Source organism: Sphaeramia orbicularis, chromosome 12, assembly GCF_902148855.1.
Source record: "Sphaeramia orbicularis chromosome 12, fSphaOr1.1, whole genome shotgun sequence".
Classification (NCBI taxonomy): Eukaryota; Metazoa; Chordata; class Actinopteri; order Kurtiformes; family Apogonidae; genus Sphaeramia; species Sphaeramia orbicularis.
Window position 1 is genome coordinate 40501841 of NC_043968.1, and position 25411 is coordinate 40527251.

The following is a 25411-nucleotide window of genomic DNA, read 5'->3' on the forward strand; positions in this document are numbered from 1 at the left end:
TTTGTTTTCAGAGCTTCGAGAGGACAACTGTCCGCCGCCAACCTACTTGGTAGAGGGAGTCAAGGCTTTAATCACTGCACTGAAGACTTGGTTGAAAAGAGAGGTGAGTGAGCCTTGGTGTTCTCACGGTCATCTCTGTATACCTGCACCTGACTCTGGTCTGAGTATCTCTAGTCTGAATGGTTATTGTTACATGGCAGCTGAACTCCAGTTGGAGGCATCCTTAGCATTTGTCCTTATCTTCTGGATTTGTGTCACTGGCTGACAACAGGCTTCTCTCTGTTCACTTCTCCTGTGTGAATGTGGTCTGTTGTGGCTTTATAGGTGACTGAGCCCACTAGTGAAGTACCAGACAATATCAGGCCAAACCATCTCATTAAAGAGCTGACCAAGGAAATCCGCTACCTCGAGGTAAGAGGATGAGGAGGAAACAGTCACATGAAGTATTTTGACTTCAGTCGTAAAGGAAATGTCAAGGTTTTAAGAATTCAGCTTACAATGTTTGACCTTTTTTGCTCAGTGTTTGAAAGTTAATTGTTACTTGTTACAAATTTATGTGAGCTACACAATATAACAATAATAACACGCTATAACAATAATAATAATAGTAATAATAATAAATGCAACATATCAATATGTAAATATGTGTAGCTTTTTTTTTATTTGAATGGGACACTGAGCATGCATGTTTTCACATGAATGTAAATACTCCAGATTTTAGCCAAAGGTTAGTTTCCATCAGTTGTCCCATGGGAGATGTTCCATAAAGAACAAAAAAAAGAACAGGAAAACAGTAAAAGCACGACAACTATAAAATTCTGTACAGTAGCCAGATATTTCACTCATGCACATATTATTTACACTGTATACAGTATTTTCCATATCATTTCACCATCAAACTACACCCATAACACTGATCACACTAATGAGTTCATACCATTATACCTGGGCTTCTTTGTTGTTTCCTAAACAGGAGGAACCAGGAAATGGTAGCAAACTAGTGAAATCTCAGGGAAGTGGGTGTGCAGTAGGATCTGGATCAAATGGGTGTCCAGCCACTCGTTCCACACTGGAGAGGCTATGCCAGGCCCGGCGGGCGAGGCGAGCTGCCAGGCGGTTGAGGGAGCAGCAGCGGCAAGCCCCGAAGGTTCCCTCCAATCTGGACATCTTAGAGCAGCACACCAGAGAGGTCCTGAAAAGGCTGGAGGTGGGCCCACTTGAGGAGGTGAGTGTCTATTATTATTTTTATACTTATTTTTAAATCCGTGCTCAGAGTGTACAGACTGGGGAACTAACAAAGTTTAAACTGTATTACAACATCTTTTTATTGTAGTTTTACTTAATTTATTAATAATCATTTATTAGAGAAAAAGTACAACTGTGTAAATGTAAAGGGGTTTACATGTACTGACTGGTGCTGCTTTATGTCACATAGGATCCAGCGTTCTGTGCCAAGGTTCACGGGAAACTCAACAAAGCATCAACTGCTTCGGCAGCTGCTGCTGCAGAGTCATTAGAGGATAACCATCTACGGCTAATGCTGGTTAATGGCAGAATCATCAGGTGAGAACTCCTCACCTTTTCATTTAGTGTTATACATCCCAGTATTGTCTCTAGCAATTAATGCACAGTGGTAACAGAATAACAAAAAAACAATGTATTAAATCCTGACTTACAAACAAAATTAGGGGAGATGGAAACGATAAGTTAGATTTCTTACATTTGAAATCGGAGAATCAGTCATTTTTGCTTCAGTCAGAATTCTCTGTTTTTGAGGAAAAATTACTATTTAGACATGTAATTGTGTTTGCAGAGATATGAGGCGGCCAGGTACCAGCCCAGTGAAAACAGAGGGTGAAAGGCCATCTGTTGGCCAAGGCCCACCAAAGAGTTGTGTGGATATCAAGTCAGAGAGGACACAGGAAAGTCAAGAGCGGTACAATGTGGTGGAGAAAACCACACTGCTCAGTAAGTCCCTCACTGGTACTGTTTATACCCATGTTTGATACAGCAGGGACATTTGTAGCTATATGTCTTCAGTATCTACTTCTTAAGCTAATGGTTTGTTCTTGTGTTCGCCAGGGGGTCTGGAGAGGATGAAAACTGAACTCAGGGAAGAAGCCTCAGGACACTCAAGTGTGTCAGACATGGAGTCAGACAGTGACTTCCCCACAGAGGTAAGTACTGTCAAGATCTAAAATTTAGATGATGAATCTTGATTTCAATTTTTTAAAATGAAGGGAAATGAATTCAAAGAATTTGTGAGTTTTATCGTATTTGTAGTTTGTGGATGTTACATTGTTATTGTCAGATTGGTCTATTTTTTATGTATTACTGTAAACACTTCATGGCCCTTTAGTTCATGTAAATATCAGCTGAAAAGTAAAGCAGTAAGTGCATTACATACGAACAGCACTGCCTTGTGTCTGTTCATACAGTGCATCTATTTAAATTAAAAAAATATTTTTTACCAATACAGGGTAAAGTGTCATCGTCATCACCCTCCTCTGATGAGGATTCAGAGAGTTCCCAGGAGGAGGAAGAGGAGAGGGGCTCATCTCAGCAGAAAGGTTCAGGGCACACCATAGAACTGGACCAGTCTGGTCAGAATCTCAGGCACAAACACAAACCACTCAAACGGTGAGAATCACATGTAAATGTGATAAACAGACCCCTAAGAGAAGTCCTTGTATTGTTGTATGTTTAGTAATGTTGTGTGCTTCCTGCAGAGAACGTCCTACCTCACCCAGCACAGAAGAGGCCATTCAGGGGATGCTGTCTATGGCTGGTCTGCTGTGTTCCTCCGAGCCGGAGAAGGTAGCCTCGTCCCAGGAGCCCTGGTGGTCCAGCCCCAGTCGGTGTTTGCCGCTGGAACAGAGGGAACCCGGGGAGCGTCAGCACCGACTGCAGGGGGACAAGAGCCCTATGGACAGCCAGGGAAACAGCAGCAGTGAAGCCTGGGACAATCAGGGGCTCCCCAGCCCTCTCAACCGGAGCCACGTCACCAGCCCAGAGACAGATTACCAATACTGTGACCCCTCAATGTCTCCACCACTGCACCCCTCCAAGAGACACGCACCAAACCCCCCACCAATAAGCAATCAGGCAACAAAAGGTTTGGAAATCAGATTATTGTACTACTATTATCAATAGAAACTGTCAATCAATATACAGTAAAGACAAAATTATATGGATTAAAAAATCACTGTATATGGAAGATGCATGAGCTGGCATATACAAAATGTGTATTTCAATTAAATACACCACTTTTAAAAGTGGATGTTGATACCGATCTTTTAAATGCAATCCAAAACATTGCAGGTGTTGCAGTGACCTAGGTATCTCCAGATCCTTATTTTTAAAATGTGTGATATTTTTAATGTTTCAATGTTTCGTAAGATTTACATGTGCTACTGTGCTTACATGAAATTTGAGTCGCAGCCGCTGGCCTGTCACTGATGTAAGCTGACTCCTGTTATCATGGTTATAGGCTTGAGAGAATTTTTGGCTTACAAAAGGAGTTCCATAATGTCAGCAAATGACCGGCTTCCAGCACAACACAGATTCCAACACAAACTTCACACAAGTGCACGTGTTAAGTTTTAATTTTGTAATCCTATCACTGAAACTAATACTGACTCTTTATACTTCACTTGGCTGTTGAGGAAAATATTGGTTTATGTAATTTACTCTTATAATCACACTCCCACATAAAACCCTCCTCTGCACTGGATCACATGTACACTTTATAGCTACCTGCAATGTTTAAATAAGTATGGTTTTCCAAAATTCAGTCCTGCATTAGCTTAAAACTGATCTCAAACAGAATTATATTCAAGCATCTGATATCTATACTCACATCTGTAAATATATGGGACTTCGTACTTGTACTTGTTTTAAGCCCAATTCTAATGGCGTTCTCTGTTAATTAATGAAAGCCAATGACATCAGGGTCTCTTTGTTTGTTTGTTTTTTCAGGCAAGCGGCCCAAAAAAGGAATGGCCACTGCCAAGCAGAGACTGGGGAAGATCCTGAAACTCAACAGACACAGTCGCGTCTTTGTATAACACTTCAAAACATTAGAGGCAAACTGAGAAGCGGGGGAGTATTCTTGAAGAAAAAAAATGAAGCGTTTGTGTATTTGTTACCAGACACTTTTGTGCTGTAGAAATGGGGGAAAAAAAAAGAAGACACTGCCTGGAGATGACCGTAACTGAAAGAATCTCGACACGTAAAAAGAACACGCAAACCGTGCATGCTTAGGAGACAGGGTATTGTATTTGAAACAAGCAAATGCACGACTTCATTACAAGCACACTAAGAACAGAACAAAAAGGAGAGCTATGGGACACGGAGAAGACAAGCATGGTTCGATATTTTATGCTGCAGGGATCAGCGGGCTGCATTTACATGAACAACGGGGATTTAGGAATTTTACCAAACAACCAACAGAAATGCTTGCTTTGTGCGGAGATGGTGAGATAACTACAGCTTCTGATGCCAAGACATCTGCATCACATTTTTTAATGTTTCCTCTGCTGAACACAGTCCTCCATCCCATTTGCTTGATGGTTATCTGCGATGAGTTGAACTGGAGAAAACGAAGCAGAGGCTGGTTTGGGACACTGGCTCTCTGATTTGTGTCAGTATCTGACAGGGTCTTCCTCTGGCCCCGGGGAAATCGAGGTGCTAAGGAGGCAGTGAACTGATATTTCAAAATGGTGCTTATTGTGTGTATTTTCCTTCTCTCACGCTTGTCCCTTCCAGTCCTCACCTCCCTTTATCTCAATCACACCAGCAATAATGACTTCGAGGAGAGGAAAGACTACATATGAGGCAGCACTTTGGTGCCGTCTTTCCTTTTGTTTGTGTCTTTTTATTGAGTTGGAGATATTTTTTGTAGAAAAATCTAAGTGGGTGTGTTACAGACTTGCACAATTTAGTGCAAAATATACTCTGATACCTGCACTGTCGTTTCATAACCAGAATGGGGGCCTGTCTTTGTGAACAATGTTCGGCTAAAGGGAAGTCAACGCTCAAAGTGCTGCCTCTCAGTGAATTAGTTTGAGATGGGATTTAACGAGTCATTCATTAGGTCTAAAAAAACTGAAGATGAGAAATGACTCGCATGATATCCTGCTTAATTTATTTCTTGTTTTATCTGTAATGTTTTTTTAATGTGTTATTTCTATGAATTCTGAATGATGTATTTATTAATTGAAAGAGATGATGATTTTATTATATTTTGACCCAAACCAATTCTGAGGGTTTTCCTTCGTAGGATTTTTTTTTTTTTTTTTAATCTTTATCTGATACTTTTTGTAAATGTGGATGTTTTAGAGTTCATGTGATCATCATCTGTTGTGTAGCAATTTACCTACAAGTCTTGTATTACTTCTCTTCTGTCTCCACCCACCCCTCCAGAACCCAGATCAATAGCTCCTGTGTTGATTCTTGTCTATTCTGGTTTCCTCTTCTCCCTGTAGCCAGAGGTGTTGGGCTATGTGCGAATAGAGAATAGGTTAGGTTGTGCATTTTGAACTGAAATGACAACTTGCATATCTATACCCGAGCTTTTTTTTTTTTAAACTAGTGCCACTTGTCATTTAGCAAAAAAAAGGTATTCTGAGCCACTGTGGTCAATCCAAAGTAGTCAACGTATTCAGAAGAAATGAACGTTTGAGGAACTTTAATGGGATGAGTGAGGTTTTTTCTGTTTTTGAATACCAGGGCTGAAGTGAGATGTGTGTTTTGCTTGGGGTGCGCAGTTCTTCACTCTCAGGGAATGATGCCATGGACATAACCTTTGATTAACCACCAGCCACATCATGGATGCAGACAGGATGCTCTCAGTACTCACTTTAAGACTTAACAGTTCACTTCCTGCAGGTTTTTGTTTTTACTGCTCAAAAGATGTTTTTTTTTCTGGTTTTGGGCTTCAGGTTGTAAGGATAAGCTGTGCTCTTGCTTTCACCAGTCATTGTACCTTTAGGCTAACTTTTATGACTTCTGTTTACATGTTTGGTATTGTCCCCCACTGCTTCCTAACACACTTTCAGCTCAGTGTTACTCACAGAACACCGTTGTGGAGTTGACCCAAATGAGTATCACCCAGGCTAATGGTTGCCAAGTAGCTTTAAGACCACTCTTTGAACAGCGTGAGACTTTGGAAGCTTTGCTCAGGTTGACTTGTAGTGCACGTGACCAGCGAGTGACTGTGATCAATTACTCAACCCCCAATGTTTCACATAATCCTAACACAATGAACCAACTTACAAAACTGGTGTTATTCACAATGCCACCAATTTCCTCTCTCGCACTACACTTTAATCTTTGAACTCTTTGCATGTCAAGTCATTGAAAACACAAGCTGGCCCGCAGGCAGGGTTTGTTATAAGCTGTAGTATTCATCGTACAGGATCTCTCCCCTTTTGCTTTTGTATGTAGCTCTCTTGGCATTTGTTATGTGCGTTGGTTCTTTGCAATGGTTTTTCCAGATTTAAATGGCTTATGATTTAAGATATACAAACACTGGCTAACTGTGACACTGTTAATGCATTGCATTTTGTTTCTGCATTTCAAAAATTGCGTGTAAATAAAAAAAAATTAAATAAAATACTTGTTTTGTTTTTCTGGAAGATGAACCAGCCAGTTTAATTCCCAATACTTGGCCATTAATGGCTTCCATTTTTCAACAGTTGTGTCCCAAGCTTGTAGTATGTATTATAGTGAGGATTGACAGTGGTACAGAATCAAACGAGACACATTTTAAGATAAAGTTAGTTTTATTCCTCTATGTACAATGATGACTTTCGAATATTATGACTTCCACAACAACTGACAAGAAGCTTGAGGGTTGATCCAGACATCTGCAAACAAAAACAAGTTTAAAAATGAGCTCAGAGATACTAAAAAATAAAGAGCAATCACATTTATGAAAAAAAGTTACATGTGACAGTTATAGACATCTCAGCAAATCCAAGATGACTAAATGATACTGCAACATACCAAAAATGACATCTGTACAAACAGGTTCTTACTCGACTTAAAATTTTAACTTTGATAATGGAGCTGAGATTGCAATGTTTAAACTGAAGCAGGTTGAAGCAGGTTAGTAACTGAACACTGCAAGTCTGCATTTTTGACAAACAGGCTTATTTTCAAAGATGTAAATCATTGATAAAATATAAAGATGGGTCAAATGGTATATTAAACTGAATAGTCATGCAAGGTGTGTATTCATTTCAACACCGGGGAGGACACGGTAAGTTTTGGTCTGTGGTTCCTCCTCCGGGACTGAACACCAAATACTTCATTTTCTGAGATTTTTGGTAAATTTGTTTGCCCAGTTTGTGTGTTTATACTATAAATGTGTGTGTGTGTGTCTCTCTCTCTGTCTGTCTATATATATATATATATAGATAGATAGATAGATAGATAGATAGATAGATAGATAGATAGATAGATAGATAGATAGATAGATAGATAGATAGATAGATAGACACACACATACACATTTGAAAGCACATGATTGAGCCAACTGTAAGACTCTGAAATTCTGTACCATTTTCATATTTATCCTTCTGTAGATTAAGTTTTTTTCAATTCACTGTCCCTACTCTGTCCACACATAGGCATGATTTACCTGGTTGACTCATTTGTTTGATGAAGTAACCTCAAAATGTGGATGTGGCAGTTTTTCCACATCAGTGATACATCCGCCTACTAACTTACATCCACTGACCTTAAACAGCTTGTGTGATGTAGGAACATTTATCCCCTGTAAACTACATCTGTCTAACATTTTCTCTGTTTCCATTCCACATTTTGTAGTTAAATGCAGTGTCCTGATTTATCTATATACCTTAATCACTCCTCATCGTCAGGTGGAATTCCCAACTCTTCGTCTGTCCACTCTGAGGCATCTGGCCATGGAAAGTGACCCTAAAGAGGAGAAGAAAGAGACATATGGCTTACATTTGACAATCAAATCATATATACATATAATTTTGGATATGCACAACATGATAAGTAGTAAATCTGCACACACTAAAATATCAGAACTAAGTCAGTTGATTTACCAAACATTAAAGCATGTATATAGTAGTCACAAGTCATGACAAATAGTTATTATATTACTTATATTTCACAAAGCGTGGATTGAACTCTGATCTGGTGAAATGCTGGGCTACTCAGAAAGAAAGACAGTGGTCTGTTTGTTTTACTGAAATACAGCTGTTTGACCAAACTTTCACCAGGAGGGAAATGTCTGCTCTTTTCAAACAGTTACACCACATAGTGGAATCCACAATTTATACAATGCATTTGAGCTCCAGTGCTCATGGAGTCCCAAATATTACACTACCACCATGATTGCACAGTTTTCTTAGTACCATAAATCAGGTCATTACCAAATAATGTGTACTCTCTTCAATCCAGTTTAATGGTGTGATGAAAAAAATGTGTGGAAAGCTGCTATTCAGCAGGACAATAATGCACAGCATTGCTCCAAGCAGACCACTGCCTTTCTGGAAGTAACAGAGTGGCAGTGGTCTGCAGACATGGCAGAACATGTTGCCTTATCTGAACTCAGTCCACCTCTTGTGGGACATCATGGAATGCTAGGTGGAGAACACTGGGTTCCTAGCATCCCGCAACAGTGATAGGTCATCAAAGAGGAGTGGAAGAAAGAGCAAAAACCAATGTAACTCTGAACTGTGGGTCGAATAGGACCAAAGCTGCTCTTTAAAAAAAAAAAAAAAAGGTTCTCACAAAAAATACTGACGTGTGGACACTATTCTAGTGCAGGGGTCACCGACCCTGGTTCTCAAGACCTACTATCCTTCATGTTTTAGATGTATCCCTCTTCCAACACAGTTGATTCTAATGATAAACCTCTCATCAAGCTCTGCAGAAGCCTGATAACGGTCGTCAGGGGTCCTGGAAGAGGGAAACATCTAAAACATGCAGGATAGTAGATCTCGAGGACCAGGGTTGGTGACCCCTGTTTTGGAGTGAACACACTCTTGTCACCACTGTTTAGAGAAAACTTAACTAAACCTTTGACTGAATGTAACAGCAGTTATTGTTTGTGAAAGTATGACACAATGCCCACAGTTTAATGAACTTCGGGCCAGTGCAGTCAAATGTCCGAAGTGTTAAGTCTGTACTATATTTGAGGGGCTTCCACTACACGTTCATTAGTATCAAAGTCATGTTTCGTCTGAATGTGTGACGTAAATACAACAAAGTGCGTACACTCTACTTACCAGGACTGCGTCGGGGTCGTGCCAGCAATGCCAGAGGATCCAAAACCACATGGCACCACTGATGAACTCGGACTGAAACACCTGCTTCTTGGTTATCTGTGGGTACTGCCGGTACTGTGGCTCAATATGTGGTCCGCCGCTAGCTCTACCGCAACGACAAAATACACCATAAAGTCAGCAATAGCATACTGAGATAAAGATGAAACGTAATTCAAAATAAAACTGTCATAGCGTCTGAGTTTTGAGTCTGGAGCTGTAAATGTTCTGTATTGCGTTTCTAAGTAGGAGTGAAAGCTAACGTCGGAGCTAAGAAGCTATCTAGATGGACAATACTTACTTTCTGGTTGTTATCCTTGTTGGACCGCGTCTAAGCAGCTGAGTGCCCGTCCGAAAGACCCTTAACGCCCTTCCAAAAGAAGACATGTTTGCTTATAGTCAAACAATGTCTTCTGTTGGAATATATACGACGACAACACAATATCTGTCTGCCCGAGAAGTCACCTTTTCCCCTTGTCGTCAAGAGACCTCGAAACAACCACGGCTGTGATTGGACAGAGAATAACAACGTCTAATGATACTTTGAGCTGATTGGTTGAATGAAGGTCCCATTATAAAAACAGCGCCCCCGTCTGTTCCGCTAAAGATATCCTTTTCATTATTGTAAATTATTCCAAGATTTATTAGCTCTGCGAAATTATGATTGCATTACTTATTTTGATACGGTAAGTTTAGAACGTATATATAATATTTCGAAGAAAAACGCAGTCCAAAAACCATTGCATAGTGACTGAAACTGGAAAACCAGTCCCCATTAACATTTTCCTTTCCTCGTCTATAAATTGTCCTTTCACTTGTTATTCTCGTTAGTAGTGGATCTTTTTTGCCCTGCATGATGTTAGTGATGCAAAGAAGTCTGCAGTCATCCAAGTATTCTTGTTTGTGTGTTTCAAATAATTAGTCAGGAAAATACACACTTAAAACAAAGTATTACATTTATATATTTTGAGTAAACAAAGACAACAAGAAAATGGCTTGATCATTTTTATTACTATTTTACGCACATTACAAACAATAGTATACTGGTGTTACTCCTGTATTTGCTCCGCTAGATGGGGACAAAGGTTAAACAAAGCCATGAGGAAGCTGTTCAAGGATGACCTCGTCCTGGGGTTGTGTTGTGTTTAAACTATACAGCCCTTTGACAAGTAAATGTCTTAATAATTTGAGTTAAATGTGACGCGTTGTGACGTGCTTATGCAACTGAGATTGATAAATCCATGTAATCAGGAGATGTATGTCAATGCTTCACGTCAAATCTGATTCGGACAGTTCATCTTAAATCACAACACATATACAACTGCAAAGTCTAGTGTACAGAAGTCACATAGCCGTCTTTGCGGTTGTACATGAAATAAGGATGTCAACTTCCCGAAATATGAAAACAGGAAATAGCACTGAGCCGAGAGCGCGCACGGCGCCGCCGCCCATAACTGCTGGTCCCATGCACTAAAGGAAAAAAAAAACTTCAGGACGCCATCTTGTTCCAAGTCAATGATGTTTACGTATTTTTTTCAACGCAGGGAAGTCGCTTTATAATCGCTTGCTGCAAATAATCCACAGTCCGTTTCATGTACAAATATGCACTTTCGCGTAAAGACAATGAGCTTTTATCGTTCAGAGCTCCTGTTGAAAGACCTAGTTCACGCTAATGCCACATTGTTACCTAATGGCGCCTAGTCGTCGTTGCTCTCCGGTTGCACACCCTCTCCCCTCGCAGCTCAGAGCCCGCCACAAATACTTGCAGCATGATGTCATCAGAATCCAACCATTTCTCTAAAATGACCACTTTTCATTAGCAGTTTTGGGCAAATATTAATCAATCGACAATATTACGGCTTAATCTCAACATAAAATACGCTAGACCGCCTTGACCTCAGATCGGTGGAATATGCGATCATCTGGCCCAGTGTGGTCATGGAAAATATTATCCATGCCCCCCAAAATCAAACGATCTTTCAATATCTGCATCCTCCACGGTCGTTTACGAACATCTCCGGTGTGAAGCTGGTGAGGGTGGCTCAGTTTTAACCTCCGTCCTCCCCCAAGTTTATTTCATACAACCACACTGCCCATTTCGCCATACAACGGCGGATGCAGCGATCCTCTTGGAGTGCGCATGCGCGAGGGGATGCGGTTAAGAGTGGAGGAGGGTCAATAAATGGAAACGATGAGAACATCCTCTCTCTACATATGATGTCAAAGGGATTTCTACAGACATATTTCTGAATAGGTGACTGTTGCCGGTTTATTATGACAATAAAATTGTAAGAAAAATTGCTTGAATTATGTTTTACATGTCAAATGGTTCAGTGGTACAGTAAAGGTTAAATCACAAGCGGTGAATTTCACAAACAATGATGATATACGGCATGAAATAGGTTGTTCGCCCTTCGAAAATCATATGGGCTTTGAGATTATTTTTTAAACAATGACTGGGCACAATGGATATTGATTTCACTTTCCGCCTAAACCTAGAGGTCAAGTTGTTTCCCACATCTTACATGACATTTTCACCTGTCTAGTACTTGTTACATGTGAATGCATTCTTAAATATTCAACATGGAGCGGCCTTTAGTATGGATGTGGGATTTGTGACACGTTCATTTACTAAGCCTAATATGGGTGCGTAACCTCTTGTCTTTGTGCACATTTTCATCTCCATGGTCAGTGTTTCATAGGCCGTCCCTTCCCAGCGTCACTTTAATACACAAAAAGCGGCTCTTGTGAAGGGGTTACATAACATCTTAGTTGCCTCCCACTGCGTTGAGTATTAGATTTAGGTGTTCTATTGACTCATGACAGTTGTAAAATGAAGGGTTTCGGTTCCAATTGTCATATTTGATTTTAACTCAATTACTAAGGTGACGTTTACAGCAGATGTTTTTTGCAATGCTAAAAAAAAGAGTGGATTTCGATATACTGTCCAATTAGTCCAAGTACATAATAATGCAGTCAAGTCTCAATTAAGAAGCCTTGCGATGATGAAGTATAGCGTACAATAAAATGTGGTCAGGAAAAACATAACTGAATATGCAGAGTGCCCAAACCTGCTTCATCCTGTAGACAAGGCTTAGACATCCAGATTCAACTAACTTTACTTTCAAATGACAAAAATTAAGATTACAAAATGAATGCTGCGCAAATTGTTAAATTGTGCTATTATCCAATAATCACAGCAGGTTAAGTAGCGCCATTAATTCGTTCGTATGTACACGTCTTTTTCTACCGACACTCCGTTTGACAAGGTTCATAAAATAGTGCCGTACAAGTTATCCACTGCTTCACCGACACAAATAGCAGAAGCTTGTGAAATTATAACCGTGAACGCGCATGGAGCTCGGCCATGACGCCCCTGTGATATCGGGCCTGTAGCCCCGCAGTATGTGGAGGCGGAGCTCCTGGTTAGTGATGGGGAGGGAGGGGGCTAGTGGGGGAGGCGGAGTCTCAGTAGTCCTGGCAGGGCCGCCATTTTTGCAAAGGGAAAAGAGACTGGTTTGAGGGGATCTAATTTCTAAAAGTCGCCGTTGATTAAGGCACTATTTTAACGGTTCTGGATTTATATCTAGCTAAATTAGGGTGCCCGCGTAAAACAAGAGACAAGGAATTTTGACAGGAAAGGAATTTGTGGAGGACACGTTTTAATACAAACATTTTAAAGCTTTGCTAGTGATCCGCAGTGTGGACAGAAGTATTGTTTTGGTTGTGGGAAGCTCTGTGGAAAGCGACGGGGTCTTACCCAGGTCCCCTTTTTCGCTATTCGGGTCTTCCAAAGTGGACATAAAACGGTGAGTAACCCGCATTAAGTAGTAATTGTAGGGTGATCCCAAATCCGACCTAGAAAGCTATTGTTGGCTTTAGTTAGCTGGCTAGTCACATCATGCTGATGCTGGCTAACATAGTTGTAGTATCAGCTGAGTGTTGCTGGCTAGCTAACGGATCACCACCGTTACTTCGGGGTCTCGAAGTGTTTACTCGTTTACATTTACATTTAACCTATCAAATGTGAAAACAGCGATCTAGATGACGTAAGTTTCCAGTGTAACTGTCCAGTTGGCAAGCGTTACGCCAGAGACCACTTGCTAGCTAGCGCATGCTATTAGCTCAAATTAGCTTGACACAGACCAAAGATCTGAGTTTTCGTTGATAGAATGTCAGCACACGAGAAATTGGTACATATCATTGCAGGTTGTAATCATTAGTATAACTGTTTGCCATATTTTAGGAGTAAACCTTTATAGTATTTACACATTAAAGTTAACCCTAATAGCAGAACGTATTACCTTCGTTTCATATGCACCGTTAACAACAGTTAACATTACAGGCAGTGAACTTGCCTTCACAAAATTGAAACTTATTCGCACGTCACTAAATATAACTAGAACCCAAGGGGAACTCACTGAGCCATACTTTGACACAGTGGACACTGCGGGCCATATTGCGCTTGGTTTCGTCGTTTGTGGTAAATATTGTAACCCCATAATGTTACGCGCTTTATTTAACAACACTTAATGTACATCGTATCAAAGGTCCTCGCAACTGCAGCGAGGAGCAAACGCGCCAATTTGATTGACTTTCTTATGTTACTTAAACACGAACATCGCAACACTGGTACCAGCAAAGAAAACTGTAAGATTAAGCTTTGGTTACAACTTGATTTTGTCGTGGTGGCTCCATCCTGCTCACCCCAGAGCACGAGACATTATTTCCGTCAGCAAATTTCGTACAATGCCCACTGTTCAAGTCCAAAGAACAAATGAACTTTTACATGCATGTCAACAGAGACATTAAAATGTCTATTGTGTGTTAGTCAAGTCAAAGCAGACGCGGCTGTAAAAATGGCTTAAATTCCAAACTACATTGCGCAGTAATACTGTGTATGGTCACTGAGCTTTCATACAAGCGCAGTCACAAGATCGAAAAAAGAAACAGATTTATGTCAGTGGCATACCTGACCAGTACTATTTCATGTAATCGGGCTTAAAGTACATTTCGCGATCACTTAATTTAGATTCAGGGTGTACTAGGTTCAAATGCTGCAAGCGTGGGGGAGGGGATGTTCCATTTGGGTATCTCGCCCCAGTCATACAATTTGTAACTCCATCTCGATCGGCAACCCCAGCCATACTGAACTATACTGTCGCACAAAGACGATTTTCATGACCTGTAACAAATTACCAAATGGATTGGTAGTTTGCCACAGTCGACGCTGATGGTGTCTCCCTTCACTGTCACCGTCAAGCCAAGTATTAATCCACTTCTTTCGTGTCGCTCCTAGCTTACTTTGCTAACTTTAACCCACTACGCATTATGCTGTTAGCCTCTCGATGGTTACCGTTAGCTTTGTGTATTTCCTTCCGCGGTTAATTTTGGCCTGTGTTTACATACCAATCTGAAAGCGATTCATAGTACAATGTTAAACGTTTCCCAACTAATTTCGATCAATGGCTAAAAAAAACTTCTACGTAAGGCGTCCCGTGCTTCGTCTGACTGCTACCCAAATGCCATTACATCTAGCCTGCTACATTTCGAGAGGGCCATTGCTGGCCATAATTGCTAGCCGATTAGCTTGCTGGCTGTGCTTTCGACGAATTCACAAAAAGCCTATTTGTAACAACACAGAGACTGTAGCGACAGAGTGATACTTAAGGTAGAATGTATGAAAGAGGCGATTGAATGCATTCTTGGGGATTTTCTTCCTATGGCGAGGCTCCCCTGGCTTACACGATTGTCTCGCCGTCCTGAGAAAAGCGCTATGAAAATGGCGACAGCACCAGGGTGTTGTGGTAACATAATAGCAACGTTGTACCCTCCACACCCCTATCGGCAGGACTGACTGCAGCGCCGACATACTCACTGTGTAGCAACTACACAAAACATGATTTTTAGTTCAGCTTTGGCATGACAATAACGCGACTAACGTGATACTGTGTACATCATTTCTCGTTAAACCTGCAGTCCGTGCTTGTGATGTATGGCCATCGATTCGTGCCGTGCCTATTTCCAAATCGAATAACATAGTGGCCCTGTAACATGCGTCACGCTGTATGCTTGTGTTTCGTGATGTAAAATTCCATGTTTGATTTGAGAGTTTTGCGGTGATAGAACATTAGTACAATAGACAGAGCCCTGTAAAGATCCAACTGATAAACATTCACAGGGATAGTAGCAGCAGTGTTTAGCAAAGTGAAATTTATTTACTCTCCTTTGCCAAAGATAACCTCCCTGAAATTGTCTTAACAGCATTATGTAAGATTTCTCCTTCCACACATGTTTGCATTTTCTCTGTAGAGTTTCTTTTAGTGTAACTCACAACACAGAAGCTGGGTAGTAATGATAGACAGTTTAAATGTCATTTCAGATGGTTAAATAGTTGTTAAGATTTTCTGTAGAAGCTCAAATACAGGAAGACCCTCAGATTAAGAAACACTTAACCTGCACGTTATGTAAAGTCAGATAAGTGTCATTAGACATTAGGCTTTATGTATTTCACATGTTTATTTTATTTTTACCCAACATGTATAATCACAGCAGAGCACAGACTTCAAAACATTTATGAGAGCTGAATCATTAGGTCACATTTAGTTTCTTTAGATTCTAAATAATTGACAGTTGCAGGCGGTTACAGTGGCTTTTCTTGTGTGTGTGTGTATATATGTGAATATTATATATATGTATATATATATATACATATATATATATATATATATACATATATATAATGTATATATGTGTGTATATATGTGTATGTATATATATATATATATATGTGTGTGTGTATATATATGTATATGTAGTGTGTGTGTATTTATGTATAATATCCAGTATTGATTGATTTGTAGTCTAGGATTGATAATAATTGAGAAATTAGAGTATGGTTGCAGTCAATCAAGACTACTTTCTAGAATAGAGGTTTTAAGCTTGGTCGCTTCTCACTAAGTCCTGTGATTGTGTGGCACAGCTGTCCTTTCCTTTTACATCACCCTGTGGGACAAACTTTGGCTCAAATGCCATTCTATTGCCAGGGAGCATTTTTCTTTCTTTTTCATGTTATCCTCCTGACAATTTGATGTCATTTTGGGGAAGAGAAGGAATTTTAAAATGGCCATTAAGAGATTGAAGCATTAACTGTGTTACCAGATCTTCCACTACAGCATCGCATGTTATTTAAAACTATTAATAATGTAAATACAAGTCAATTGAAAATACAGTTCTGTAGAAATGTTGTATTGTTAATAATATCAGCCCTTACAGACACTATGAAAGTGATATCAATTACAAGGGTGCATTATATGACACAGGCCTCTAAAACTCCCCATCACTTTTCTGTCTGAAACTGGACAGCTTGAGGTAAACACATAAGGACTGGACAAAACTTTTGTCTAATGCCAAGGCTAGTTGCATGGCCAGGAATGAACTAAATCATCAAACGCTCCATCCTCCTCTGGAGAGATTTTTCCCTCTGAGTAGGGTCCCTGTTGCCGTTAATGAGATGGCCTTTTTCTGTTAAGGAGCAGAGACTTGTGTACGTATGCTCACCCCTTTTCATCGGTCTACACAGTAATAAAGCTAACTATTTTAAATGGCTGAGAGGCAGAAAGTGTGCCTGGTTACCTTGTATGTCATGTGTGTTTGCTTGCTGTGTTGACAGAGATGGTGAACTGGAGGTGAGCTGCCACTCCCCCTCCACCACAGGGACAGAGCATATTCTAGCAGGTGCCAATGAGACACACTAGTCTCAAATGACACACCTCCACTCCAACCCCAACCCCTAGACAGACTTTGAGACTGTATGATTTAAGATGTGCAAAAGCAACTTAATGTTTTTAGTTTGTCAGAGGAGGAGGAGAATAAAGAGGTCAAGTAAGTATACAGGATTTTTGTTGATGTTTTTAAATAATTGATAGGGCAGATGAAGGTCATGGACTCGTCATCTTTCTCATTGACACTTCCTGTATTTGGGAGATCGCCTGTTGCTTTTCTGGTCTCTCTTGTCTCCGGCACGGTAGATGCTCAACCTTGAAACTGTGGCATCCCTATCTAGGAGAATTGTGTCCTCTGTAGGTACAACCCATCTATGTGAGGCTAAGCAGGTTGTGGCTACAGAAATGTCTCAAGTGATCTCACTTGTGTGGTGCTCAGACCCCAAGAGATGAGGAGACAAAGCTGCCTGGCTCTGGGGCCTGACATAGTCACATGACATCCCAGCTGGAGGAAGCCAGGGCTCAGGTGACCTGTTGTTTTGGTTGCTAGCTGGCCTGTAACAGATCCCTCTTAAAGTAGCAAGCTGCCTTCTCGACAGGTGGCTTTAGGGCTGGGGCTGCTGAGGCTGCAGCCCTCCTACAGCTTGCCTAACCACCTTCCTGTTGCAGTGCCTGTGTTACAGTAGCGTTCATGGTGATGGCTTACACAAGAGTGGATGTGGCATTGATGTTGGTGATGTAACAGCACTGTGGTCCAAGCTCGGAATTGATCATCAAACACTGCTGTAATGGAACCTGAGTGGCTCTTACTGTTGGTTTGCTGTGTAGATGCACACGCTGCTCCATTAGTTAAATGTACAACGTTTTCTCTAAATGCTGTAATTAGCTTGCAGCTGCACATGTCTTGCTACTGTCTGAAAATCAGTATCCATCTCCTGGGCAAGGGACATTATGATATCGGTCTTGCTCTCAAGGTCAGTCACTGAAATAAATTTGAATGTAATTTCATTAGTTTAAGTGAGTAATTGTATGTGTAATTTACACATCTTCACTAAAATTCACCACTGACCAAAGAGACGAGCTGTGATACTTTGTAAGAAGAAGCGAGTGCATGAGGAAATTATGCTCCAGGGGTTCTCCTGCACACAAATTACTCAGACTACAGGAGGGCTGCCCAGCTTTGTTACCAAACCCTGTCTTAGAGACTTTAACTCACTCAGGTCCTGATGTTTTGAAGTGAGGACAGAAAGATGTTTTATTGATTCTCATAGTTTTCCTTATCAAGATTTGCTGTTTTCAATATTTTTTGATAATGCACAATTTTAGAGTTCACGTTCATGGCTTAAGGTCTAAAAGCATCAGAGCAGGTTGATGGACTTTATTGTAAGTGTTCCCTGCTTGTTTCATTGTCAACCTGCAGCACTACTGAAACCTGTTTTTGTTGACTGATTAATTAAGGTGCTACGATAAACAGGGATGTGATCACTGCAACATCACTGTGCTTTACGGTCTGAGATTAATGATGATTTTTTTTTTTTTTTTTTTTGCACTTGCAGCTATACAGTTCCTTTTGTAGGCACAAAAATTGCTTGTGTGGATGCTCCCATTCATATCTGCTCTATTGATGTATGACCTCACCTTCAGTGCTCAAGTACAGAGGGAGTACTGCCAGCCATGGGTAGTCTGATTTATGAAGGACAGGGCAGATGCAATGTGGTCCCCACTGTGGGTATGTCGAAAAAGAGGACCAGGCTACATTTGATTCGGGCCATGCTTCTGTTCTTGTGACTGTATTTGTGTAATATAGTTTAATTTGTTAGTTGCTGAGTCATTGCAGCAGCTATAAGGATCACATCAAGTCACATCAGCTGTGGGATTCAGGTGGAATCCCTTGCTTTCTCTTTGGCTCCTCCCTAATTATTGAAAACATAATCTACTCGAGACTTAGCTTGTGAAAACAAGAACGAAAATGCTCTTACACATGGGAGCAGTGGTACTAAACTGAAGAGAGAGGGAAGCTCTTGGTCAGTAGCGGCATTGGTTTAAGTGTTACTGGTGTGGGTTTTCCTCACTTACTTCAGTGCGGTTCTTGCTTAAAAGGATAGTTATTCCCCTCACAATGACGTGACTGTGTCCCCTTGGTGAGGGAGGGTAGGAGGGGAGACTCTGGTCTTGGATATGTGCTCCACTCTGCCACCCAGAGTCCACCTAGGTCTAAGCTGTGTAGCGTCACTGTCAGACAGACCCCATGAACACCTCCCCCACCCCGCTGCCTCTGAAATGGTGGGGCTGTGGATGATTTCCGAAGCTTCCTGCGCATGGGAAATCTGTTCCCAACGTGAACAGATTCAGAGAAGTCGGATCCCTAGTAAAACTAAACCACATTCATTCTGTGGCCTGTGATACTGTTTTCCACTTTCTGTGTCTTTCTATGTCTCCCTCTTAATACTCACCGCCCCTGTTGTGTGTCCCCATTCTCCCACCCTTTCTTCCTTCATATGTTTCCATAACAGCAGTGGATTTGGCCAAAGGTAGCTTTAAATGGTTTCTTCCAATCTCCTTGTAATTGGGAACTGTGACTGCGACACTCCCCTTCCCTTCCCCTCTGCTCCCGTTTCTGTCTTAGGTTTATTTAGGAAGTGCAAGGAGGGACAGAAATCCGGTTGGGCGGGGTGGCTGGGCACAGGAAGGAGGGTGGTGAGTTTTTTTCCCCCTCTCTCCTCTCTTTGGCTGTGTTTCTCTAAGGTGATGGACAGCTCTTCAAGAGGAAGTAGGAGGAGCAGCAGAGGCAGTAACAGTGCAGCTCAGATTTAGTCAGGAATGCAGCTGTACTGTACTTGTTTTTTCTTTTTTTTTTTCCACCCGCCTTTTGTCAGTCATGACTGTGTCTGGCTGCAGTAGAGTCACATATGTTTGCACCTGCACTGTGAGCCTCGTTATAGAAGAAGCTTGGAGGGCCAGGGGTTATCTGCTGTTTGGTGTTGTGTGCGTGCATTCCTCAGTGGTGACAGCAGGATTCCCTGATGAAGTGGAGGCAAACCTAATGGATGAGGAAACCAACAGGCTGCCTCAAAGGCGAGCTATTTAGTTGTACTAAACATATTTTGGGCCTTGTGGAAAATTGGGGGGGGGTCTATCATTTTTTGGGGGTGGGTGGGATTGGCAAACATCCCTATCCTTGTTGAAACAAAGAGTTCTCGTATATCAGGTTCCATCAACTAATGTTCTTTCCTGTGATATAGCCATGCTGTTTTATCACAGTCAGATATCACATAAAGAGCAAGAGAATTTGGAAGGTGATCCCACCAGTGCTCTTGGATGACACACAGACACTCAGGGGTCTTTTTTCCTCCTATTAATTAGGCCGGAAGCTGACAGCTGTCATGTCCTGTGAGACTCCCACTTGTGCTTCTGGCACACAAGTGAACTTGTGACAACCAGTCTTGGAAAATTTAATCACTGGATGTTTTATGATTTGAATATTTAAAATATTTTGTCATCTGATGTATTTACTGCCATGAAGAATCCTTCCTTTACATTTCCATGATAGAAGTAATGCGTTCAGTTTTGGTAGCCCAGCTGGTAGTGAAATACAGCTTTCCTGGAAAGTCTGTGTGTGAAGACATGCACTTGAAATTGAAAGAGTATGCTTGGCTATAGAGATTTTAAACGTAATGGGCAAGCACCGACAAGTTTGGTGTGACATTGTGATTGCTTGCTTAACATGTGAAAAATGCCCCATTTCATACATGACGTGTCTATTCTTTGCCAACTCTTCTCCCATCTACACCCTGAGCTGCGATCTGAGCCTTTGTTTGGCCCCTGTGTGCATGAGCAGGCGGAGGTGTGACCTCCAGCCTATTTTTGTCTTGGCATCTGTCCCTCCCACTAATCCCGCTTATCAACAGAGCTCTCTGTATCAGGGGCAGCCACACTGACACATATGTTCTCGTCTGGATTCAGATAGGCACAAATACCTTGTTTAATATTTCTAACAATACATTGGCCAGTGCATAAAGTATCAGCCTCCTATTGAGAGACTAAATGGATAATATATTCACACTGTGACACTTAATACTATTAATTATTGAATACTTTATGTTGCACAAGATTTGGTGTGCATTGCTAGAGATGCTAACAATAGCAGTGATATGGGGTGGGGTGGGAGGGGGGTTCTATCAACAGGAACAGCAGATATTGTAAATGTATCATACAGGAGACTTTATGTGGTCTTAACCGGAAATGTTGTGTATATGCAAGTCCTCAGAATAGAGTGTCCGTCTTTAAACGAAGGGGGGGAAAATGGCCTCTGTGTGTTGCCTTTTTCCTCCCTCCTTTCATGGCGATAACTGCTCTGTGTTCTCTTGCTCCCCTATGTGGGTGCTTCCTTACAGTGCAGCCTTCTGCATTCCTGGTAAACCGAGTGTAGAGGTCGCTTTAGCGCAGTCCACAGCAGCAGCTGTTCCAATATTGTATTCAGTGCCTTTTACATTAGTCAGAAGCACAGCTTGGAAGAATGTCATTATCAGAGGGGAATTCCTCTTGTCAATTCACTGGTGTGAAAGTTTGAATCATATACTAACATGTTGGAAATACCCCACTTTCACTATGATTTGCATTTTTGAGTTTGCTGTGTTGTAACCTTGCAAGTGCAGTGTTCTTGCCAAGAAAAATTGACACTGACCTGATCACTTGCTGCACAATACTAACAGATGTTCTTTGCCCTCTCTCTCTGTCTTTATTGTATTTTTCTCATCTCTTACTATATGTTCAGGCCTCGTGGATGCACTTAGATGTCTGCAATGACTGCTGTGGCTGGCATGCCTCAGTGTTTTGGACTGCCATTCTCTGGACTCAGTAGGACAAGAACTGATCAGCAGAGAACGTCATGAGCATAGTCATCCCAGTAGGGGTGGACACAGCAGACACCTCATACCTGGACATGGCTGCGGGCTCAGAGTGAGTAATGCTGACTACACACTAAACTTTTACTGTTCACACATTTGATTCCCACTCACTACCTCCTTTCCTCCCCTCATTTCCTCTGCATTTCGCTTCTTTTTTTTTTAAAACGTTATTTTCATTTCATTACATTTAGTTTTGATTTCTCACCTCTCCTGTGTATTATCTCCCTGCCTGGTCTGTTATCTTGTGAGTTTTATTACATGTACTTGTCTAGCACACACTTATTTGTAGTGTCACTACCACACTCTGCTACACATGCCCTAACTTGCTCTTCATTATGAGCTCTGCCATCCTTTTTCTAGATCTAGATCCCCTTTCCTTGTTACAGTTAGTCAGAAAGGAATTTGCAGTCCATGTATGTAGGGTTGACTGGCTCTGTAGCAGTAGTGTCTGCTGTAATGGATAGTTTAGTGTTGCCATTGATTATACCTGCACTCAGCTATTGCTTATCACATTGGCCTCCTTATTGGTCAGCTATTAACTACATCTGCCCATGTGAACTGGCTGTAAGCCCAGAACCTAGATGTATGTGTGCTGTCTGAGTTGAAACACTTACTATGTGGAGAACACACAGGCATACACATGATTTTCCTTGATCCTTTTTCTTATGTTGCTTGAGTTGCTGTCAGCACTTGTGTACGCTGCATTCAGTCAGTGAAGCGGGATGGTGCACGCAGCCATGGCAACAAGCCTCCTTTTGCTCCTCCTCTTGATTTCCTATAGTCTTGTCAAGGACATTGCTATGGCCTTTTCTGGACAAATAAATGAAGCAAGAGGTTCTCGTATGACTAAAGAATAACACACGTCATCAACTTATGGAGGGGCTTCTGTCTCTTTAAAAGAGAGAGGGCCCTCCTCTGCCTTCATCAGAGCTGTTGCCGTGACAGCTTGTGTTGCCATGGTATCTGCCCCTCACACCGCTCCCTCCCCTCTGCACTGCGCAGGGCCTGTTGCCATGGTCACTGGCCTGAGTGACAGGTGGCCCCTCACATAGATATGGCGTCTTGAACACTCCCCCCCCCCCCCCTTCTCTATGGAGCTGTGCTTCCACAGGGGGGTGGCCTAAACCCTCTGCCTTGACTCCCTCACTCACTCTTGTCTGCCCATGGCTTGTGTCCTGCATGCTGCAGATTTATTCACAAGCAGATAACAAGCTTGAAAAGGGGCTTCCACCTGCTGCTAGCGCATGTTCCATCCACAGCAGAGGCACATAACGTAGCTGGACAAACGCATAACACACCAACCCCTTAAAATATGAGTGTGCCAGCCGAGTCTGGAACAGTGGGGCTGGCTACTCACCAGAGAAACAGCGTCACGTCCTTTCCACATCCCCCTGAAGTCTGCAGCAGCGTGACCAGCTGTTGGCTAATGCAGTGTGCATGTCCACAGTGACACACAGCCCCAGCGTGCGCGCTCACAATGCGTAGTGTTGCCATTGCAGCAAGTAGGAGCTCTTAGGGAGTGAAGGCGTTGCCTCTGGCTCTTCAGTGCTGCTCTTTTTCTCTCCTGCTGTTGATCTCTCCATTCTTTACGCTTGTCCACCCTGCCCTCTCAGCAGGTGTTTGCATTTTGAACGACATCTGTTCTTGTTAAATACTGTTGACATTTATGTACTATAAATAGCACATACTGTACGTAGCTGCCACTTTAGCTGAAACTATCATAGACCTTGTCCTTTCATTCCCTTCTATTTCTTTTACTCATCAGCTTTCCCTGTTCATGATCTAGGCCATAAATGTGCTGGAGTCGAATCATGAATGAATGCATGTCTGCAAACCTCCCTTTTGCGTGTGTGAAACATGAATGATACAAACCATCTAGCTGTGCATGCATACATGTAGAAATGGGATGTAAAACAATAATGAATGTTGAAATACAAGTTTTACATTCATATTTTTGGTTGATTGAGTTAACTATTCTAGCTGCAACACAAAATAATGCAGCGGTTTGTTTTTTTAAAAAAAAATTGTCCGTATTTTTGTTTGTTAAATGAGCATTTAATCATATTTGTTTTGAACGTTCTTCCTTTAGATTTTTTTTTATGTTGTTTCGCTTGACAAATGTTTATCATGTTCTGACCATAATGGTTTAAAAACAGATACATTTTGTTGTTATTAAACTTTGAAGTAGAACCAAATATCATATACGTCCTATACCATTCAAACATGCTTATCCCTTTCTCACTAAAATGACAAGCCAACTTACTAAATTTTTCTTCTGTGGAGTAGTTTAACCTTTTTTTTTTTTCTTTTTTTTTCATACTTTTGTGTAAGTCAGAAGTCAGAAGCCCAATCCTGATTTGTTCTCTTAAGCCTTTTAAACTTTCTCTACTCACTGGTGCATTCCTAGAGGACCTCTAAGATTCCATTGTAAGTGTGGACTTTGATCAGATTAATCATTAACGTAAAAAAAAGAAGATATTGACCATACTGCCAAACATGGTTTATTATATAATATGGTTTAATTCACTTTTGTCTTTTAAAAGCTCTGTGCTGTATGAAACTGAAGTTGCGTGGCAGTTATTGTCTTGAGTACACACACCTACCTAATGATGGATCCGCCTTCATGCGTGTACTTATGTTTTCACTTTGACACTGAAGACTTGTGCAGCAGTACACACAGGAAGTGTTGCACAGTGCTTTTACAGCATGCATCAACAGCAGTAGTGCTGAGAGTAGCTCTCAGGTGTCATACCACCACTGCACCTTAGGATTCATTTTAAAAGATTTAAGGAAGACAAAGGACTAAAAGGAGTGACAGAGGTAGACACATTTGTCTTTTAAACTGTAATGTCATTAATATTTGCTCATGTTATTTGTGATTTATATTGGACTGCTTTATTTGACTTCTCTGAATGAGGTTTCAGTTAATGTCATAATGGAGATTAGCTAAAGCAGAACAGTGACAAAAATGCTGCACATCCTATTGTACTCACCTTACTATATACCTAGAAACCATAGAAACTTAGTAATGGTTGCCTCGATAAAGTTGGTTGATGTTTTTTGAGTGTTGTGTTAAATAAACCAAAGGAGGACATCAGCCTGTTAGCTGTCACATAAATTCTTTGACACTTTATGAATGTCTTTGACCTTGGAGCAATTTGTTTCGACACAGTGCAGTGAAAGAACTTCTAAGCAATGCTTTTGCATGATTGAACCATTAACTCATGGGGATATGACTGTCACATGAATAACTACTGCACCTTAACTCAAGCTCTGTTCTCTGCCTTTATCTCACATGTGTCTTGGTCTGTTGTCTTGTATCTCTTTCAATTTCCCTCTCTCCCTCTTCGTACCTGATTGTCTTGTGTCATGCCACCCATGCCTCTAGAGGCAGCCCTCAGCAACTGTAGAATAGATTAGTCATGCCATAATAAGGGTGGGTTGGTCCCAAACAGCCCAACAGGCTCTCTTCCTC

General features: G+C 41.3%; 3 protein-coding genes across 4 annotated transcripts in view; 2 read left to right on the forward strand and 1 right to left on the reverse strand.

Annotated features, from left to right (window-relative positions):
• Positions 1-5162, forward strand: part of kdm7aa (lysine (K)-specific demethylase 7Aa) — a 25777-nt gene extending 20615 nt beyond the window's left edge. Inside the window, exons 10-18 of the mRNA XM_030149294.1 lie at positions 12-103; positions 325-411; positions 974-1225; positions 1436-1563; positions 1814-1968; positions 2083-2177; positions 2480-2640; positions 2730-3115; positions 3979-5162. Coding sequence (XP_030005154.1) covers positions 12-103; positions 325-411; positions 974-1225; positions 1436-1563; positions 1814-1968; positions 2083-2177; positions 2480-2640; positions 2730-3115; positions 3979-4067 — 1445 coding nt within the window. The 3' untranslated portion in view covers positions 4068-5162. The remainder of the gene's footprint in view (positions 1-11; positions 104-324; positions 412-973; positions 1226-1435; positions 1564-1813; positions 1969-2082; positions 2178-2479; positions 2641-2729; positions 3116-3978) is intronic.
• On the reverse strand, positions 1154-9809 carry ndufb2 (NADH:ubiquinone oxidoreductase subunit B2). Of its 2 annotated transcripts, none has more exons than XM_030149296.1 (4): positions 9607-9809; positions 9270-9414; positions 7865-7944; positions 1154-1167 (listed from the first exon to the last, which is right to left on the reverse strand). In XM_030149296.1, exons 1-3 carry the CDS (start codon positions 9690-9692, stop codon positions 7870-7872), a joined length of 306 nt encoding a protein of 101 aa, XP_030005156.1. In that variant the 5' UTR covers positions 9693-9809; the 3' UTR covers positions 1154-1167; positions 7865-7869. The 2 variants fall into 2 exon arrangements, with proteins under 2 accessions (XP_030005156.1, XP_030005155.1); XM_030149295.1 differs by lacking the exon at positions 1154-1167 and adding an exon at positions 6762-6869.
• A 2979-nt stretch (positions 9810-12788) lies between these two features.
• The window catches only part of kmt2e (lysine (K)-specific methyltransferase 2E), a 31062-nt gene continuing 18439 nt past the window's right edge, over positions 12789-25411 (forward strand). Inside the window, 2 exon segments of the mRNA XM_030149297.1 lie at positions 12789-13114; positions 21804-21988. Coding sequence (XP_030005157.1) covers positions 21918-21988 — 71 coding nt within the window. The 5' untranslated portion in view covers positions 12789-13114; positions 21804-21917.